At 50.2% G+C, this 20,188-nt stretch overlaps 7 protein-coding genes across 8 annotated transcripts; 2 read left to right on the top strand and 5 right to left on the bottom strand.

Moving 5' to 3' along the window:
- The first annotated feature begins 208 nt into the window (after positions 1–208).
- On the top strand, positions 209–3,970 carry RAD16_1 (DNA repair protein rad16). The gene is made up of 2 exons (XM_066116868.1): positions 209–683; positions 741–3,970. Exons 1-2 carry the CDS (start codon positions 626–628, stop codon positions 3,692–3,694), a joined length of 3,012 nt encoding a protein of 1,003 aa, XP_065978754.1. The 5' UTR covers positions 209–625; the 3' UTR covers positions 3,695–3,970.
- A 217-nt stretch (positions 3,971–4,187) lies between these two features.
- ade5_1 (phosphoribosylglycinamide formyltransferase) lies at positions 4,188–5,489 on the bottom strand. Its single transcript, XM_066116867.1, has 3 exons — positions 5,031–5,489; positions 4,730–4,978; positions 4,188–4,676 (listed from the first exon to the last, which is right to left on the bottom strand). The coding sequence occupies exons 1-3, from the start codon at positions 5,263–5,265 to the stop codon at positions 4,414–4,416; spliced, it is 747 nt and encodes a 248-aa protein (XP_065978753.1). The 5' UTR covers positions 5,266–5,489; the 3' UTR covers positions 4,188–4,413.
- A 188-nt stretch (positions 5,490–5,677) lies between these two features.
- J3458_001701 (uncharacterized protein) lies at positions 5,678–7,872 on the bottom strand. The gene is made up of 4 exons (XM_007814177.2): positions 7,655–7,872; positions 7,420–7,459; positions 6,683–7,059; positions 5,678–6,544 (listed from the first exon to the last, which is right to left on the bottom strand). Exons 1-4 carry the CDS (start codon positions 7,692–7,694, stop codon positions 6,315–6,317), a joined length of 687 nt encoding a protein of 228 aa, XP_007812368.2. The 5' UTR covers positions 7,695–7,872; the 3' UTR covers positions 5,678–6,314.
- Positions 7,873–8,742: 870 nt separating this feature from the next.
- Positions 8,743–10,097, bottom strand: SPE1_1 (Ornithine decarboxylase; the record flags this gene model as incomplete). The annotated part of the gene is made up of 2 exons (XM_007814178.2): positions 8,743–9,809; positions 9,875–10,097. 2 exons carry the CDS (start codon positions 10,095–10,097, stop codon positions 8,743–8,745), a joined length of 1,290 nt encoding a protein of 429 aa, XP_007812369.2.
- A 285-nt stretch (positions 10,098–10,382) lies between these two features.
- Positions 10,383–11,940, bottom strand: J3458_001699 (uncharacterized protein; the record flags this gene model as incomplete). Its single annotated transcript, XM_066116866.1, has 5 exons — positions 10,383–10,743; positions 11,158–11,289; positions 11,393–11,494; positions 11,615–11,880; positions 11,932–11,940. The coding sequence occupies 5 exons, from the start codon at positions 11,938–11,940 to the stop codon at positions 10,383–10,385; spliced, it is 870 nt and encodes a 289-aa protein (XP_065978752.1).
- Positions 11,517–17,062, bottom strand: CYM1_1 (Mitochondrial presequence protease). Its single transcript, XM_007814179.2, has 2 exons — positions 11,932–17,062; positions 11,517–11,880 (listed from the first exon to the last, which is right to left on the bottom strand). The coding sequence occupies exon 1, from the start codon at positions 16,832–16,834 to the stop codon at positions 13,820–13,822; it is 3,015 nt and encodes a 1,004-aa protein (XP_007812370.2). The 5' UTR covers positions 16,835–17,062; the 3' UTR covers positions 11,517–11,880; positions 11,932–13,819.
- Positions 17,063–17,126: 64 nt separating this feature from the next.
- Positions 17,127–20,103, top strand: J3458_001697 (uncharacterized protein). 2 transcript variants are annotated; one of them, XM_066116864.1, is made up of 6 exons: positions 17,127–17,471; positions 17,600–18,026; positions 18,124–18,395; positions 18,468–18,616; positions 18,684–18,927; positions 18,984–20,103. In XM_066116864.1, exons 2-6 carry the CDS (start codon positions 17,834–17,836, stop codon positions 19,476–19,478), a joined length of 1,353 nt encoding a protein of 450 aa, XP_065978750.1. In that variant the 5' UTR covers positions 17,127–17,471; positions 17,600–17,833; the 3' UTR covers positions 19,479–20,103. The 2 variants fall into 2 exon arrangements, with proteins under 2 accessions (XP_065978750.1, XP_065978751.1); XM_066116865.1 differs by having other exon boundaries at positions 18,684–20,103.
- The last annotated feature ends 85 nt before the right edge of the window (positions 20,104–20,188 follow it).

The raw sequence follows: 20,188 nt of genomic DNA, 5'->3' as shown, positions 1-20,188 counted from the left end.
GTACCGTGCTATATCTGGTAAGCACTGTCTATTTAACCCCTGGTTCCCAGCACGTGCTTTCGTGTTCGCCTTGCCAACGCGGGCAAGCGCCGTGGCTTTGGGCAGGCGTTGTAGAGCGAACATAGAACTGAGCGCATTGAGCGCACTGTGAATGGCAGCCGCAAGTCACGGAGGGCGTTTTTGGCGGGAAATCTCAGCACCTGATCATCTCAGTGGCAAAGTTTCGTTCCTGGCAGTTTGCATCTGTGGAGAAAAATGATCAACAAAGAACTGCAGATTCAGTGATGATTTTGACAACCCCTTCGTTGCTCGAGCGTCCTTGAAGACTGTTGTCTCTATTGTTCTTTTCTCCAGGCAACGTCGTGTAACGTGTTGCTAGCCAAGCAATTGGGCCACAGACCAGTTGACGCTTCTTTCTTTTCCCCGGGCTGCGTTTGCAACTCTGTCGTCTTTGCACCGTATCAAACGTCGAAGTACCTTGGTAGATTCTTGTCTGCCTCCTACAGGATCAACATACAAGACAACATTTCAGCCCAGTTTTGTCTTCTTTACTTGTCATCATAGATTGGCACTTCGTCTCGCCCAACCTAGTCACCGGAGCCTAGGCTGAGCGTGCATCAACACAATGCCTCGCGGCCGTCGCCCCCTTCAAGCCGGCGGTATGCCGCTATTAAAGGTTCCTGGTAAGCATCTGGTATAATCCGATTTGGGCTTGATTCCTTTTCTGACAGGCGATATAGAATCGCCTGATGTGAATGGCACCCGTCGGACTAGATCAGTTTCATCCAGACCAGCCAATGGAGATGAAATCGTCATCTCCAGCGACTCAACACAGCCAGTTAGGCGACCTCGAGGAAGACCCTCTCGTGCCTCTCTTCTAAGTGCGGTCACAACTTCCGCAACATCCTCGCCTTCTTATGATAATGGAGTCAACCCACGACGGGGAAGAGCATCAGTAATCGGCAGCACATCTGTCTCTTCCGCCGCTACACCACTAGAGCTATCATCTGATGCCGAGTACTCTACGCCTGCTACTAGCAAGTATCCCACACCATTGGCTGCAGAGGGATCAGTGTCTGCTGAGGCTTCGAAGTCCCTTCCGTCACTAGAAGTACGGCTACCTGCCAGGTCTCGTGCCGACGACTCTGACAGCGAACGAGCACTCAGAAATAGCATTTACTCAATGAAGGCCAATAGAAAACTTACTGAAATTATAAATTCTGATGAGGAAGATGACGACTTCTCTGATACAGGGCGGGATGCAAGGATAGCCCGTAAATTGCAGGACGAAGAGTTTGCAAAAGCTGATGAAGGAGCTTTGCGGCCCTCGTCGCTCTGTGGAAGCAATCGTGCTGTGACTGCAACCACCTCACCTTTGCCCAACCGCGGTATTGCAAAGCGAGGCAGAGCTTCAACTAGGTCATCCATGCAATTGGCTCCGCCAGCAAAGAAGAACAGAGTAATACCAGATTCAGACGACCCTCCAACATCTGACTTCGACATGGATGCAGAAATCGCAGCAGCCGCTGCACTAGACAGTGAACTCTCGGAGGGCGAAGCGACATTTACTGATTCAGACGAGTCAGATGAAGCTGAGGCGGATGAAGACGGTAGCAAGTCTGATGCTTTCTCGGATGATGAACCTCTTTCCGCCAAGAAAAAAGGCAAGCGGCCTGAAAAACCAAGAACCCTGTCATCAAAGGCCAAGATACCAACCAGACGAGGTCGGCCATCAACAGCAGCGACTGGTTCCAAACCAAACCTTGCTCTAAGGCTTCACCGTGCACAGGACGTCGTCCAGGACTCGGACGACGATGATGTCGCAGAAGTCGTTAGCATCGCTTCGGATATGTGCACTGTGTCCTCAGTCTCTGCTGGCCCGGGCTCTTCCAACTCTAGTGACGCCGAGGAGGGTGTGTCAGAGTTACGAAGAATTGCTGCCAACCGTCGAGCGTACAGATCGGGCAACAGGCGACGCCTTAAGAAGGAACGTGATCGCCTTGAGTATCACCATCCAGAAATTGTTACCATGTGGGAAGACTTGGAAAAGATGCCCATTCTCAAGGCTGGTATGGCTCCACAGCCGCAAAGCATTTCTAGACAACTAAAACCGTTTCAACTGGAAGGTCTTGCTTGGATGAAAGAAATGGAAAAGAGAGAATGGAAGGGTGGATTACTAGGTGACGAAATGGGTCTCGGCAAGACTATACAAGCTGTCTCGCTCATTATGTCCGATTATCCAGCTAAGCAACCGTCATTGGTTCTTGTGCCGCCAGTCGCATTGATGCAATGGCAATCGGAGATAAAATCGTATACGGATGGTACTCTGAAGACTTTTGTCTTCCACGGAACTAACCAAAAGGCCAAGACTATCACCGCTAAAGAGCTCAAGACATACGATGTGATCATGATGTCGTACAACAGCTTGGAATCAATGTACCGAAAGCAAGAAAAAGGCTTCAAGCGAAAAAATGGCATCCACAAGGAAAAGAGTGTAATTCATTCAATTCATTTCCACCGGGCCATTCTAGACGAGGCTCACAGCATCAAGACGCGAACAACTATGACCGCCAAGGCTTGTTTTGCCCTTCAAACGACATATCGCTGGTGTCTGACCGGAACTCCGTTGCAAAACCGAATCGGAGAACTCTTTTCGTTGATAAGATTTCTGAATATCAGACCTTTTGCTCTTTACCTTTGCAAACAATGCCCCTGCTCAACTCTCGAGTGGGCGATGGATGAGGATAGTCGCTGTTCCCATTGCAATCATGCAGGCATGCAGCATGTGTCCGTCTTCAACCAAGAGCTCCTTAACCCAATTCAAAAGTTTGGTAATCTTGGACCCGGTCGGGAGGCTTTTCGCAAGCTTCGGTTGATGACGGAGCGGATCATGTTACGTCGTCTCAAGAAAGACCACACCAACTCTATGGAACTGCCTGTCAAGGAAATTTATGTTGAAAGGCAATTTTTTGGTGAAGAAGAGAACGACTTCGCCAATAGTATTATGACTAATGGTCAGCGCAACTTCGACACCTACGTCGCCCAGGGTGTATTGTTGAACAATTACGCCAACATTTTTGGTCTTATTATGCAAATGAGACAGGTGGCAGATCACCCTGATTTGATCCTGAAAAAGAATGCTGATGGTGGACAAAACATATTGATCTGCAGCATTTGCGACGAGCCAGCGGAGGATACAATCCGAAGTCGATGCAAACACGACTTTTGCCGAGCCTGTGTTTCTAGCTACATTGGATCAACGGATTCCCCAGACTGTCCTCGCTGTCATATCCCTCTATCGATAGATCTCGAGCAGCCCGAGATTGAGCAGGACGAAAACTTGGTCAAGAAGAATTCGATTATTAACCGAATCAAGATGGAGAATTGGACCTCATCTTCCAAGATTGAACTGCTCGTCCACGAGTTGCACAAACTCCGTTCAGACAACGCATCCCACAAGTCTATTATCTTCTCTCAGTTCACAACCATGCTGCAGCTTATTGAATGGCGGCTACGCAGGGCCGGTATTACGACCGTCATGTTGGATGGTTCTATGACACCCTCGCAGCGTCAGGCTTCCATTGAGCATTTCATGAACAACGTTGATGTGGAATGCTTTCTTGTTTCTCTCAAGGCTGGCGGTGTTGCGCTTAATCTCACTGAAGCCTCGAGAGTCTTTATTGTTGATCCGTAAGCTCAACTCCCATCCCTAACTTTCGATGACCGACTAACGAATTTCCAGATGGTGGAATCCAGCCGCAGAGTGGCAATCTGCAGATCGTTGCCATCGCATCGGCCAAACCCGCCCTTGTACCATTACGCGACTTTGTATTGAAGACTCGGTAGAGAGCCGTATGGTTCTAATCCAGGAGAAGAAGACAAACATGATTCACTCGACTGTGAATGCAGATGACAAGGCCATGGAAAGTCTTAGCCCTGAGGATATGCAGTTTTTGTTCAGAGGGACCTAAGTTGCACGAGCAGCGGTGGGCAGGTCTGTTTTTCAGCATGAAATTTTGCATTGGCATTGGAGGCATTTTGGCCCAAGAGCGAGGAGTTGCAGTTTTGCTGTGTGAGTACGAATTCATGAAACGGACACGGACCTAGGTTGTTATTGAGATTCGGTAGTTGCAAATGAATGCTCTTTAGACTTACGTATCAACGGCATGGCTGAGAAGGATGTAGTAGTCTTGTTTAAACCACATTGACGTTCTCATCCACGAGAATGCGTCTACAGGATCCATGAGACGGGAGCGTCAATCTTGCAGCCGACAGTTCCCACGCATCCCACCAATCCACAATAACCAGACACCCACCTTAGATGACACTACTATGAGGGGGTCATACCAACTTGAGAACTCAAATTGTTGCGGGAACATATACCTTCACAGCTTGGAGTGTATTCATATGGCTTTAGGTTTCCTTTGCCCTCCCTTCCAATATCTCTTCAACCACCTTTGCCGTCGCATTGACAATCAGCTCGTGCTCACGGGAATGAATCCTCTCTTTTAGTTCGTCCAGCTCCTCGCCCTTCCACTCAATCTCTTCAACCATAATAGGAGTACCCCTATCTACCTCTTGAATGACATAGTGGGCCATGATACCAGTGCGCGTTAGCCGTCCAGCTTTAAGCTCCTCAAAAGCCCGCTCGATGGCATTGGCTCCGTCAAACTCCCCTATCCGAAACTGTGAGTAGCCACGCCTCGGGCACTAGCCGTCGCAAACTTACCGGGTAATGAAGGGTGAAGGTTGATGATCCTCGTCCCTGCCCTCTCCATCGGTTCCAGAAATGCGCTTGAAAATATGTGCATCCATCCAGCGAGCACAATCAGCTCGGGCGGTGCATTATCCGCCGATAATACCCTCTCAGCCAGCGCGGCGTCATATCTCTGACGGGCCTCGGCGACTTTCTGCTCGTCTTTTTCCCCCTTGGACAGAAATCCGTGGCTAATGAGATTGAAGTAATCCCAAGGAATACCTAGCGCCTTGTTAGACGATGCATGGAACCCGAAGGCAGGGTGACATCTTGCCTGCCCCTTCTGCCCGCGCGGTGGCGTGTGCGTTTCTTCGATTCGTGACAAGGCGGATGATCCGACTATTTCGGATGCGTCCTAAGGCAACAGCGTCTATGAGCGCCTGGAAATTTGAGCCAAAGCCAGAGGCCATGACCAGGATGCGGCATGGAGACTTTTCCTGGCCCGTCATTTTTGGATATGTGGTGGTGGAAATGAGATGAGAACCGGGCGACGCGTCAGGGTGTTTCATGCATTGCGCTGATCAGCTGTATACCTAGGTATGTTTTGGGGCCGCTTTGAAAATGGCCGGAACAAGCAACAAATCTGTATGCAAGTTCAAAAAAAAAAAAAAAGCCCTTGAGCTCAAGGGGTGCCACCGAGTGAGTTTCCGCTTGTAGTGGATCACGTGACAGGTTCGCGATGGTGGTGCTTTGAGCTTAAAACATAAGCCGTATGAATGAGAAACTACCTAGGGGCAAGGCATGGGAAGAAGAAAGGGACAGATGAAAATTGACGGCAGGCTTGAAGGAGGCTCACGTCTTGTATACAAAATGCCTGGGGATGGGGCGTTGGCCGGAAAGTGGCGAGCGTCTCTCCCGAGATCCGCATTATTCCCTCCCAACTCTGCAGCCCATATTCTTGTTGGGCCTAGAATCCTCTGTCCTCAATGTCCAATGGCAATACTACAGAGATCTGGCAAGTATGAATTGCTACTAATCCAACAACATAGAATAGACCAAGACTCCCCGGGGGGGTTCGTCCTCCAACTTTGCAAGCAAAATGGTAAAGTAATTGGCACGCCATCCCAATGTCCGATTATTACTTGGAAGGAATACACCAATCCAATGAGCGTAAACAAATTATCCACATGCACAGCGACCCTCAAAGGTCATTCACTGCAAAAGAGATGATACTTCATTTTCCACAAGGTTTGTCTATAAGTAACAACTTTTTCCACAATTGATCAGCGACGTTACCATGCTCTCCCAGATAGAGAATCCGTTCATGAAGCCCATATTTCCCATTTTCACATCTGGCATTTATTCATATTTTTTCTTTGATCTTCGTGATAGACGAACAGCCACAAGACCAAACACTGCAGTTGAAAGCCCTTCCACTCGTCCCATTAACTCACATTATGATTAATACGCCATGACAATGGGATTGGTTCATGAACTAATATCTCAGACGAGAGAGAATGTGGAAGTTCATATTGCGGCAATGGGGGTGATTTGTCGTTGCTAGGTGATGTTCAGTGGCAAGTTTAAAATGCGTGGTTTGTTCCGGTGATGAACGCATTTAGAGCTTCTGCATGGCGGCAATGTCGGTGGACTGGACGTAGTCCTCGAATTCCTGAATCTCCTCCTGGAGCTCATCCAAGGAAATCTTCTCGTCCTCGACGACGAGGTTGATCTGGAGCTTCTTGATACCGAAACCGACGGGGATCAGCTTGGAGGCACCCCAAACAAGACCGTCCTTCTCAATGCCACGGACGGAAGACTCAAGGCCAACCATATCAGTCTCATCATCTGTGATTTTCTGCGTTAGCATGTCAATCAAGTACCTGACGTGACAATGTCATTCTTTCCGCTACCAAGTTGGGTCATTTAGGCACTTGGTCACAGTGGCGAATAACCGTAATCACGTAATTGGGGAGGTGGACATACCCCAAGGCTTGACGTCAAGAGTGACAACAGACTTGGCAATAGTCTTAGGTTTAGCCTCCTTCTTCTTGCGGTATTCGGCCAGACGCTCCTCGCGGACACGCTCAGCCTCAGCATCATCCTCCTCATCGGAGCCGAACAGGTCGACATCGTCGTCGTCGTCAGCGGCAGCAGGAGCCTTGGCGGGGTTCAAAGTGACTTCGGCGGCTTCGGGGCCGTAGACGGTGTAGGGCTTGCTAGCATCGCCAGAGAGGGAAGCGAACTCGTCCTCGAAGGTAGCGATGTGCTTGTACCAACGGGCAGCGTGGGGGAACTTCTTGGCGTCGGGAGCCTCCTTCAAGGCCTTGAAGCATGCAACGTCAGCCTGGGTGGCAGAGTAGCTATACAGAAGGGACTTAAGTTAGTCTACACTGTACAGAAAAGGCTTGTGGTCGCCCAGCGAGCAAGATATGAATTAATGAGCTGCAGAGTAGCGGCGTTGTCTACGATGCCGCTTTGACTGCATCAACTGTAACTTCTTGAGATCTTTGGATTGTCGTAGAGCACACGCCAAGCTTCGCCGATGCGAAAACAGGTGGCATGGACAGTCTTGCGGAAGGATTGCAGCATTCGAAGACGCGAGGCAAGCAGCATCGCATTCCTGTACAAACGTGTCCCTTCCAAGACCGTTCGACACAAGATTGAAGGTATAGCGCAGACAGGTAGCACTCAAAGGAACCAAGAAAGAAATGACAACATACCCAGCAATATAAGAGCGAGTCTGAGCCCAGTTGTTCAAGACTATAGGGCGCCCAAGCAGTTAGCAAAGCCGTTGTCATCGTCTAACGAAGTCGTCCTGAAACGAAAATTTCGTGATCGCAAAAAGTTGACGGCGGGGGCGGGGGGGTTCTTCACCCGTCCGCCACAACTGCCCCAAAAAAAAAAATCACAAAATTCCAACAGTCAATGCTCGTCCTAGTGCAAGAGAAAACTCACGGGTCAGGCCAGCATCGGTCAGGAAATCGGTGAAACCCATTGTGATTGATGTGAAGATGGACGATGTGAAGGGGAAGGAGTTGTCGGGTTTGACGTGGTTGGGTGGGAAATCGTTTGGATGTACGGGGGAGAGTGTGAAGCTTCGAAGAGGGGGAATGTTGTTTTACGGATCCGTTTAGGTTAGAGCACTTGGAGGGGCAATCACCTTTTTTTTTCGCTCCTCCCGCCTGGCACCAGAGCAAACCTCCTCAAACGTGGCCCAAGTGGATTGCGCATGTGGATGAGAACATGTTGGCTGAAGACCCCGCCCAGTGCTTTCAGCCTGAGGCATCCATCTGTTTCATGATTTCTGTAGTGGGGGAACTCCGTACTGCGCGGTCTGTTTCATTTCCACGATTGGCAGCAATGTCACTCACTCATATCAAACCAATAATAAAAAGCATCTTAGCACATTTTAAAATATCAAATATCGAAAGCCGCGTAATTTCGTAGGCATCTTCAACTTCTGGTGTTGTGATGTCGTTTTTTTTTTTCGTGCTCATCGCCTCGTACTACCTGCTCAGCGATGAAGTTGAGTGCCAAAAACAAAAGCGCCTCGCGCATCACGGGCATGCATCTAAAATCGAGTGAGGCAAGCAACCATGAGGGAAAGTCCTTCCAAATCCAGGCACCCCTTACACAATTGGTCTTCAATACCTTTACCCTTCTATTGATATGCAGGCCATTGCTGTTACACGTGCATAATGACGTTGTTCGTTCTGCTTTGAGCTATGGACTTATTATTGTCAAAAGACGAAATTCGGGGAACAGCAAACAAGTGGTCATTGGTACAAGTCGAAGGGAAAACCATTTCATTCTCAGTCAGTTGCCTTGACACGCATAAAAGGCAACATGATCCTCGATTAGCTAAAGCAACATCAATGTATGCAACTGTTGAACGTTGTCTTGAAGTCGTTTTAATTTTTCTTTCTCATCAAAACTATTCTTTGATTCTATCCAAAGCGTTCCCATATAGAAGGTCAAACACAAACATTCCTTTTGCATCCATGCTAAAGCGACGCCCGACAATAGCCATAGGACTAACATGCCTACATGTTCAACAGAAACTTGGCTCCAGGTTCGCTGCACACATAGATGACATCGTGAGAGTTGGAGAATCCATTGAACTGAGTAGCCGAGCACTTGGTGTACGCACCCATATCCTCAAAGTACAGCCAGTCACCGACGTTGAGGATAGTCTCGAAACGAATACTCTCACTAATGCGATCAATACCATCGCAAGTGGGACCCCAGACCGAGTATTCGACTCCCTCGCCAGCGTTGCAGGCGTTAGCAGACGCCGTGTTGTAGAGTGTGCGTCCGTCCGACCGGAGGATCTTAGCTACCGGGTGCTGGTGATCAAACATGATGCTAGAGAAGTTGCCATAAACACCATCGTTGATGTAGACCATGTACCCCTTGCCATCAAGAGTAGGGTCCTCAACAGTACGGCGAGCAATGATGTTGCAGGCAATGGTGAACGCTGTGGAGACATAATAACGGCCGGGCTCAGCAATGATGTCGATACCATTACCGGCAGGGAAAAACTCGTCCAAGGCATCGCGAAGAACACCCGACATCTGCTCAAAAGTATCTCCACAGAACCCACCACCCACGTCAAGGGTGCGCATGGCAAAGCCAAAATCAGCAGCTTGCTGGAACACGGTGTGGGCATCTCGAACGGCCTTGTAGAAGGCAAGGGGGTCTGAGGCACCAGATCCGACGTGGAAGCTGACACCGACCACGTTAAGTCCTAGGTTCTTAGCGACAGCCAGCAGGCCCTCGGTGGTATCCATGGCGGCACCAAACTTCATGCTGAGGCGGCAAAGGCTAGAGGCATCGTCGGTCATGATGCGCAGGAACAGCTCGGCTTCGGGGTAGAGCTTCGCAATCTTGTACAGTTCGTCGGCGTTGTCGAATGTCATCTGCTTGACCCCTGCATTCTTAACGAAGCGAACGTACGAGTTCGTCTTGCATGGCTGAGCATAGATGATGCGCTCGGGAGTGGTTCCCATAGCTAGCACCTGCTCAATCTCCCCTTTGGAGGCACAGTCAAACCCGGTGCCCAGTTCAGCCAAAAGGCGGAGCACCTTGGGGTCCGGGTTGCACTTGACGGCTAGGATATGTTAGCAACGTGATATGCCTGCAAGTAGTCACGTAGGATGAAGGGATACAACTCACCATAGAACGGTTTGATTCGAGGCAAGTTCTTCTTCCATCGGAGGTGCTGCCGATAGACCTCGCCGAGGTCGGCGACAAAGAAAGTATCCTCATCGCCAGGCTCGCACAGCTCATGGTCAACAGACTCCGCACGGTTGTGAAGGGCCTCGCCAATTAGCTGCTTTGGGTCAATTAAAACATTGTTATGAAGATAGTCCGCCAAAAGCGGCTTTTTCATTGACATATGATTATGTGTAACATTTTGATGGTTGTCAAGGATAGCCGTTGCCATAACCATATCCCTAGATGTGGTCCCAGGGGGAAGTTATCCGAGAATGTTGTTTGTCGCCGGGGAATATATGTACCTCGTCTAACTATCCGTGGACTGGAGTTGACGAGTTGTTTGGGACAGACAACAAGTGCTCGAAGAACCTCAAGGGAGAAAGCCGTCAAAAGGATTGACGGGGTTGCCTGGGATATATAGCTGATAGAGAATAGACTCAAACTCACTAAGTGAGCTAGGGTGGTATTAAGGGGGTCGGAACGGATGGCAAACTGTTCCTTCAGTGGATTGGCGAGGCCTCCTCGACTCTTCCTCGGTAAGAGGAAGAACCTCAGGGATCCTCCTATGCGGCAGCTGGTACGATTCTGAAGTCGAGATGGGGGGCTGGAACACCGGTTCGCCGAACAACAGGAAAGCCTCGAGAAGCTTAGGGGCTTTCAGCACAGGTGTAGGGAGGAGGGATAGCGTTGATGATGTGGGCAGTCTTTCGAAGACTGAAATCTTGGTCACTGACAAACGTAACGGCCTGGGGAGCCGTGGCGAAGGCGGTTGCCTTTGAAGAGACCAAAGGCAAGTCGAGGGGTGCTGTGGTGGGCCGGGGTAAGCTCTATAGTGAAAATAAATGTCAGTACTGGCTTTCTCCATGAAATGGTAGCCGGCAGCAGCGTATGATGGCGTGCTATAACAGTATGTTGCGCGTCCCTGAACCCGACAGATGGGACAAAGGTACACGAGTGTAGACAGCAGCAGGCAGGTGTAAGTGTGTAGAAGGAACCATCAGCCCTCCCAAACGGACAAACAAATAAAAAACAGTGCACCCAACGCCCAGCTCACTTGAGCGAACAGCAACACTGCCACTCGATCGCACTCGTGTACGCCGTAAGTCGTGGCCACTTTGACGGATGGCCGATGAGCGGGTTTGCCCCTCGGGAGAGAGGTGCCGTGGCACGGCCAATTTGGCGTGATAGTACGGACTGACTGCGACACTGGAGAAGCGGCCAGCAGCCAAAGCTAGACTAACCTGAGATCAAAGAGTCCGAAGCGGTTGCAATGCAATTGACGATCAAAAGCGGGCAGTTGAGAAGAGGGCCTCACTGTGGGAGATGCGGTTGGGCGGTCTGTGGAATTGTTGATGCCGGAGACAAAAATAAAACTGAGCGTCTTGTGTTGTGTGCGCGCAAGATTTTGTGACGGAGGGGCGTCAGCCAGGTTTTATTCTGGTGCAGCCACTTGCGCATGCGCAGGTCGCTTCTTACTGCAGCGCCTGGTGCGCCCAGCCCGAGTCAATCAGCGGTCCCAGGTGCCAGCACATGGGCCTCTCGAGTTGCTGTCTGCGGGAGCCGGCAAAGGCTCCAGTGCTAACCAGTTGACGTCTCCAGTGTCCTTTGCATTTTCGTCAACATCGGGAACATACTTCTGGTGGCGCAGCCCCACCCTGACTGCCAAAATTTTCGCTCGTCCCAGGCCTCTTCGCTCACCCTCTTTTCTCGACTTTGGTCCCAGTTTTCGCCTCCACAGTCGTCTGGTGCTGGCTGTCCTTGCCCAGCCGTTCTGCAACTCCCAACTCCTGGCCAGCAGCGTCATTTGTCGCCATGCCATTGCCATTGACAAATGAGCTTGCGAGTTGCTGTTCTACACACCCACCGACAGGCCATCCGGCCACCATTTCCAGTCCCAGTCCGCCTCCCCCTGCAGCAAGATGAACCTCGATGCTCAGCCAGTCCTCCCTTTCTGTCAGTTGAAGCTGTATCCAATTAGTACTCAAACGTATGCAAAGGAAAATGGAACTACCAACCACACACATACACGCGCAGGAGACAAATCCTATAGATGATGCGGCAACCAACAACTTCCCTTCCTAGGACACGACATCAACACCTCACCTCTGTCCGTACCTCCGCCTAAACGATCCTAGAAACCCCAGGCAGACACCACAGTTACCATGTTCTGCATCCCGGTGCTATTGATTGGACGATCCACTCTTGGGCACAAATAGGCACGCAGGTACTCCGTTAGGCCATGTCAATATGATGGCTGCCCTGCCTAGACTCCCTCCCGCCTCGCTCCTCTGTGCTGAAAGGCTCAACCTCAGCTAGCAGTAGTAGCCTTGAGTTTCCTGTGATATGAGTTCGTTGCTGCACTCCCAGGCATTCTTGGTAAAGTTCCGATTCGCGTTTAACCATTGTTGCATGCAGGCTACATCGTGCTGTCCGGGCCAAAACTAAAATTGAGGAAACCGGCTATGCGTGCCGGACGCTTGGGCGCATCAACAACACAAAACAAAGTCCATGAGGGACTTTTTTCGTCCCTATTTCGTGGTGCGGGTGGCTGAATCCTCTTGTCATCTTCCTCCGTCCATGGACTGACAACAACAGCAATGGGACATTGGCTGGTACCTTCAAGTTTTAAGCGAGACGGCACCTTCTAATCCATTGAGCTTACGCGTCTGCATCCGTGCGAACCAAGCATACCAATACAATGTTGTATCACTCACACCAGCTTACACTACGTGGTGCCGTTTTTCCATGAAGGCGTGTTGTTCTGAGGCTATAGCGTGAGATTGAAACTGGAGTCATGTTTTCACGGACATGTTAGAGTGACATTGCCCTTTTAATAGGTCCAAAATCTGTGCACCACATGTCCGGGTTGATGAGGTCCACCTAGTCCACATAGCATTACCAGACAGTTCAAGCCTCCAATGTTGCGCTATACATAGCAGCTCTCTAATACCTCTCGCCGTCCGTACTCGGTAGTGGAAGCATGGCCGCCATTACTCACACAATCTCGGGACTCAGCTGAATGATCACCATTGGTTTCAAATCATCTCACGCGACGGCAGTGTTTCATTGCTCGGCCCCATTGCTCGGCCCCTTAGCCTCATTTTGAGTCCTTATTTCCGGGTGCCGAGCGTGTCTGCAGGCAGTTGCCCGATAACTACCTCCTGCAGCCTCGCGTTTAGAAGCTGAGCCGGTAGTCTCATCTGGTGGTATCTAGTGGTGCTGAACTTACACATCGATTGCATGTAGGAGCTGGTCGACACCAAAACAACCCACGCCCCATATGTACTCAGCTCTTTAGTCCGGTAACCCAAGGCTCAAGGGCTCCGGCTCTGATAGAACGAGACAAACCCATTTCAAATCCCCCGTTCTCCCACTCTCCGAATCACCAATCCCCTTCCCGAACAAGACACCTGATGCCCGCAGGCGCCGCGGTCATCTCGTTCTGAGAGTAAATGGAACGGCAGATCCTTCAAACGTGAGCACGTATGAATTATGAAACAGTACGTCATTTTATTCTTGCGTTGCTCTGTGGTCCATCTGTCATTGTGAAAGATGTCCTTTCGGCAGATGGATGTATCGTATCTGAACGCGTGGATGTCAACAAGTCAATGTCGGTCAACGTAGCCCGTAAGAGCAAACAAAGTTCCGTTGGAGTATATTACATATTTGGAGATCGTCTATCTATCGTCTTGTCTTGTCCACATGCGTGTATGTATATGAGGGATAAAATCGTACACTTTTGTCGTCATATTATAGCGATGGCGTGCTTACCCAATCGCTGTATTGTCAAGTCCGCGAATCGTAGCATCGGGCAGTGCTTCCATAATCATCAATGCAGATGTTCAATGCATGCTTGTGCCCTGAAACAGCCTCATTTCGGCTTGGAACTTTCGTGTTGCGAAATCATTCGCCAACGGCGACATTCATCTCCTGCGTCGTCCACGAATCATCCACCCATGACTGACGCTCGCCGAGGAAAGTCGTACGCTCCTCACCCCTTTCTATTGCGTCTACGAGATATTTCTGCGCAGCTTCCTTGACCTGGTCCTTTGACACATCCAGGAGTTGATACCTCTTCTTCTGTCTCATCTCCTCAGTGATGCCGGAGAGGAATTTTCCCATGCCCTCTTGGTTGACAGCCTTGGGGGCATCGACGGCCTGGAAGACTGAAATCTTGGCCTCCTCCAGATCACGATCCGACCATTCTTTATTGACGGCCCACCTGCCCGCATTTCGCATAACGCTCATGGTATTTTGGGGATTAGGGTCACGGTAAGAGTAGAAGCCAAACAGACCATCCAGCGGCTTGTACATGGCTCCACCACCGTAGGCTCCGCCCTTCTCGCGAATCTCGTGATGCAGGTACTTGTGGGTGAGGAGTTGTGAGAGTATTTGAAGTGGCGCGCCATCAGACGCCGTGTAGGACACTGTCGGTACAGACAATCCTCCATAATATACTTGATAAGGTAGGGGGAAGAAAGTCTTGCGGTCAGTAGGAAGTCTCCGCGGCTCCGGGTTCTTAAAATCCGAAACCCCTTGAGGGAGAGCCTTCATAAAGGACTGCAGGGAGTTAGAGTTTCGAGTTACGCTCTCAGTACCGCAGGTGATTGCGGTTCGCATGTTGTCGCTAGAGAGGGCAAACTTTTGAATTTGCTTCAATTTGCTGATGACGTCTTCAAACTGGTCAGACTCTGGGCGCCCGGCTAGCCGAGTTACTAGTTTAACCTGAGAAAGACCGGCGACTTGTTGGCGTAGCCATGCGCTTCGCGTAATGCTTGATTCAGCATAGCCCACGGCAAAGCGGTGGCCCGACGAGGCAATATCGTTAACAATGCCATCCGCGGAGGCTTGGAGCAGCTGTCTAATACGGAGGGCTGCCTCAGGAGTATCAAAATTCGTCTCTAGGACTAGCTTGTGGAGAATATCAAACATGATGGGGACATTCCGATCCAAGGCCATTCCAGTAAAAATGATGCCTTCGCTAGATGCACTGTAGTCGGTGGGTGACGGAGTAGAATGGTAGCCGACAGAGACTCCGCCAGTGGTCAGCTTGATCAGGTCCTCGAGCTGCTCCATGGTCGTATCCTTGGTTCCAAGGCGCATAATGCTATCCGTGAAGAGAGGAACAAGTTCTCGAAGATCGTCAGGTAAGTTTTCCAAGGTATTGATGCCACGGAAATAGGTTAATCCATTCGTGGGTGCCTCATGCCATTGAATGGCTGTGCCATTTTGAACCTCGTCGCGCACAACCACTGGCTCTTTCGTTCTTGGAATATCTTTCACGTGGACGGTCGGCAGACAGCTGAGATCTTCCGTATTGGCCTTATTTTGCTCGACAAGAAGCTCCTGTTCTTGCTGCTCGAACTTCTGTCGAGCCTTCTCCTCGCCCCCAGCGATCTGAATAGCATCATCAATCCTGGAAGAAAGGCGCTGTTGTTCTTCCCTTGCAAGATCCTCTCCAAAGGTAATAGAGGGTGCCATTGTGAATATCATGGTATTGTCGTTAAGTAAGTACCTGTCAATTAGACCCTCGAGATAACCGCCTTTGGCCAACTTCGCCTGGAATGTTGAGATGGTGTCGTCCCAGGCGAGAGAGTCAAACGGGTCAGTTCCATTGAACCACTTCGGCTTAAGTCTATTGAGCATAGAGAACCCAAAGTTGGCAGTCTTGTGCTTCAGGGACAACTCCAATTGGTGCAAAGCCCCATCAATCTTGGTTTTCTCGAAGCCATTGTCACGCGCCTGCTTCAATATTCCTTGAACTGTTTCCTTCAGCTTGGGAACATCGGATTCTTGAACTCCAGTCAGGCCAATGGAAAAAATTCCTCGCTTGGCAGAGCTATCATATCCTGCATTCGGGCTCCAGTCAGCTCCCATACCAGTCTCGATTAGGCCGCGATAGAGAGGCGAGCCATAGCCATCCATCAAAAGGGTGGAGAGCAATGCAATCGAGAAAGACTCGACAACATCAGTAGTATCTCCAGTGATCCATGACACTGAAGTCTTGTACTGACGATCGGGGTCGACAAGAGGATCCATAGGGCCCCTGAGCGTAACTTCGTAAGGGCCATTAAGCTCTATCGGCTGGTGAATTTCTCCGTCGATATTTTTCTTTTCAAACACCTGCAATCTAGCATCTAGCTCTTTCAAATGGTCAACCAAGGGCATGTCACCGTAGGTAAACAGCTTGGAGTTGCTAGGGTGGTAGTGATTAGCGTGGAAATTTTTGAGCTGGTCGTAAGTCAGGTCGGTAATCTTTACAGGGTCGCCACCTGAGTTGTTGATGGCCGGAAAAATGTGATCCTGGAAACGAATATAGTAGAGATACCCAGCATCCGACATTTGACCCTTCATCTCATTGTACACCACACCCTTGAACACCAGCTTCTTGCTCTCGGCAGTCTCTCCAAGAGGGTTCTCGGGTCCAATCCTCCATCCTTCTTGGGTAAAATCAGACTGTTTCAGCAATGGATGCAAGGTAGAATCCAAGTATACAGACATGAGATTCTTGAAGTCCTGCGGATTTGTGGTCGCAAACGGGTAAAAAGTGTGGTCGGAGGCTGTAAAGGCGTTCATGAAGTTGGAAAGGGTCCGGGGTAGCATCTTGAAAAAAGGATCGCGAATGGGATACTTTTTGCTGCCACATAGAGTCGTATGCTCGAGAATATGCGGAACACCGGTGTCGTCCGGGGGGTTCGTCTTAAAGCCGATGGAGAAAACATTGTTGCTGTCTTCTCGAGCAATGTGTAGGTAGTCGGCACCAGTCTTCTCGTGTTGCAGATGCAATGCTGTCAGTTCTAACTCAGGGACATGTTTGGAGCGCACAAGGGTGAAGCCGTGAAGCTTGTCGCCCGGCTTGGGATATTGTGACAGCTCTGTAACAGCTTTGCGAGCTGCGTTGGCAGCATTTCGAAGCATGATGGCCCGAGTCGCCAGGGAGTCTAAACGGAAGCGAATGGTCTTAATAATACAATAGTATACAGAAAGAGGTCGTTCAGAAATTCAAACACACCCGCTGCATCCAGAACAGATCAATCACGGGTGTACCGGAGCAAAGTGTAGGGCATGAAGTGCTTCACTGCTCACCAGCGACACCGGATGTTGGCGAAGATTGGTGGCGGAGGGCGTAATAAAAGTTCAATGTTCCAAGGGATTGCGAGCTGCTTTAGTCATACGCCACATGCCGGTTTATTGGACTGTGAGCATGGTGCGCAGAGCCGGGTACTCGACTGGCGACCATTGACGGCTGCAGCGGAACCTTCAGTGGAGCTCAAGACGGATTGCCGGCGAATGATGACCAGACATTTACTGTCAGTCCAGTGCGGTGAAGGCACTGCCTGATAGTGTCATAACGCAGTCCCGCAGGCCCACACGTGTCATGTCCCTAATGCACTAACGCCATTCCTCGATGCCCTTCTCGGCCTCAGTAAAAACTGATTTCAATACGCCCACGCAATCGACTTCGACATCCGTGCGAAGACTGCTCACTTGCCCGCGGTCTGCTCGCTCAACCTATCTCATCTGATTCCTTTCTGCAGCGCAAGTATCTGCATCTGTGAGTGATTAACCCTACTCAAGTATGCTCCAAGCCCGCGTGTTTGTACGGCTTGATTGGGCTGCATGCAGGGGCAGAGCACCTGCTCACATCATATCACCGCAAGAGTTGCTAACCTGGCCATTCAGGTTACCGGCCTCCAGTCCGACCATCGTCACGGTCGTCTCCGAACCAGAACGCACCGATTCTTTCGCCCCATCACATCTTCGCTTACCGGCTTGTCCCACCCGCCGAAATCTCGACATCAACTCTAAGCCGCACCATCCTCTCTCAAACACGGTCTCTATCCCCCATGTTGCGACAATCTTGAAATCTTTTCGCCCCCTTGACCATCTTAGAGGTGTCAGCACATCTCACACGTCATGCCTTCGGGTCAAGTAGAACCAGCATTGACTAACGGTCACGATGGCCATGTTCATTCCGCGCCTATGCCGGGGAAGAAGGGTAAGGGGAAGAAAGCCATCGACTCGTCGGAAGCTTCAAGGCTGCTTCAGGCCCGTATCTCTCAGCTAGAGCAGGATGCCGCTGGAGAAAAAGACCAAGAACTCGAGATCGGTAGGTTCAAGCGAATTCTTGCGCTTCAGGTCTCATGGGCCTTCACCTCAGGCCTTACCATATCCCTCATTGCTAATCAGTGCCCTCCGTCATACAGAACGGGAAGTCAAAAGAGCCAACCGAGACTTAATGCAACAGGTCGCCAAAATGGACGATATGCAGAAAATCGACCACCTGACGAAACGTTCCAGTGAACTCCTGGCTGATATGCGACGCCTTGAGAAGGAGAACCAAAGGAACAAGAAGCGAGGCGATACTCTACAAAAGGAGCGGGATAGCAGTCGAACGGAACTTGGCAAGACAGTTGGATTGAAGGAGAAGCTTGAAAAACTGTGTCGTGAGTTACAGCGGGACAACAACAAGATGAAGGTCAGAACACGGCGAGCCCATTTCGGACAGGGACCAACTGGGGACAATATGCTAACGTAGGGCGTGGAATAGAATGAGAACAAGGAACTCCAGACTACACAGAAGCGGAATAATATTTCCTGGGATGAGAAATTCTCCACTGTTTTATCCAAATTGGAAGGCTACCAGGAAGAGAAAGACACCCCGCGAAAACAGGTGGTGGACATGGAAGTTGATGAACTGTGAGTATCCAACAGGGCTAAGCTTCCAAATCTTTGTAACCTTGGCATTAATCGCATGTCGTTGCAGATTCCGTGTCAGGTTCAAGTCTTTCATTGAACAATACGAACTGCGTGAGCTACATTTCCACTCCCTTATGCGAACAAAGGAACTGGAAGTTCAATATCACCAATCGCGATATGAACGAGAGAAGAAAACCGCGGAAGCCGAGGCGAGCAAAGCGCGCCATCTGCAAGCCCAAGTACAGGCTTTTACCAAGACAGAAACTGAGCTTCGAAATCAGTTGAATGTCTATGTTGAGAAGTTCAAACAGGTGGGAGATTCGTATGTGCCTCTGCCCTTTCCATTGGCTAACAACAGGGCTTCAAGGTTGAGGATACGCTGAACAATAGCAACGATTTGTTCTTGTCGTTTCGAAAGGAAATGGAAGACATGACCAAAAAGAGCAAGCGACTGGAAAAGGAAAATGAAGCACTTAAGAGACAGAAAGATGCAACGGCCGCTAACATCATCCGCATGGCTGAAGAACGTCAAGGGTGGAAGAAGCAAGTGGACTCTGCCGAGAAAAAGGTGAACAAACTCATGAGTATCATACAGCAGATGCAGCACCAGGGACGAAAGGGTCCGCCAGGACTAGCCAGCGTCATGGAAAACGTGTATTCAGACAACCAAGGGGGTGCTGAGGGCGACGACGAGAGCGATTATTCAAATGAAGGCGAAGATGAGGAACTGAGCGAGTTCGACGACGATACTGAGGAGGAGCCTCAGCCTGTGCAGAAACAGCCCGCGCCAGTACCGTACGGACCAGAACGACCACCAGCACCCACTCAGCAGCAAGCAACTGCAGCTACCAACGGACATTAGGATGGCTTGTTGGAGATGCTGCGAGCGTCATTGGCCGGCAATCCACAGCTTGCTGCCATGCCGACGAGCGAGCCTCTACGTTGTGTCTTAACGCAATCAAACCGCGCCAAGGACAGCCCGGAAGCTCTCAGAGTTGCATTAGCGTTGCCAGTCAAGCTGTCGTCAGAGGGACCAAAAGTGGACGTTACGCTGATGCCGCTGCGAGAGTATAAGGCCGTCTTTCGTGCGAGTTAGAAAAGGCACAAGGGGACGCTGTAGGCTATTATTATGTCGTGCTTGGATTTTGGGTTGACAGTACGGATTATTGTATCATTGTATGTTTACGTAAAAGAAAGGGGCGGCAGATGAGCTCATTCCACTTCGAATTCATGCCCGCCCATGATGTAGTCAGCTTGCTGCATCGTTCGCCGACATGGCAGTGTCCGAAGACGTCCCCAGCGTATCAGGCCTTCTCAGCGTATTAATGGGACAAATTAGCGCATTTCATCTATACGACGCTGAAGTGCATGAGTAAACTGTCTTGCATAATTTGCTCAATAATACTATACGCAGCAATGGTCTCACATTATTTGCCGGGCAAATATAATAACGTCCTGGGACTCCTGGCTCCTCCGTGCATGCCCACCCAAACGCACCGTAGCCTAAAATTGAATGGATCAAATCGATAAGACAGGACACAGTTGTCAGATCCAGCTCTCCGCTTCCTGACA

Source organism: Metarhizium acridum, assembly GCF_019434415.1.
Source record: "Metarhizium acridum strain ARSEF 324 chromosome Unknown scaffold_1, whole genome shotgun sequence".
In the NCBI taxonomy this organism is placed as follows: Eukaryota; Fungi; Ascomycota; class Sordariomycetes; order Hypocreales; family Clavicipitaceae; genus Metarhizium; species Metarhizium acridum.
The sequence above is the reverse complement of the archived record's forward strand: the minus strand, read 5'-3'. Positions and strand labels throughout refer to the sequence as shown.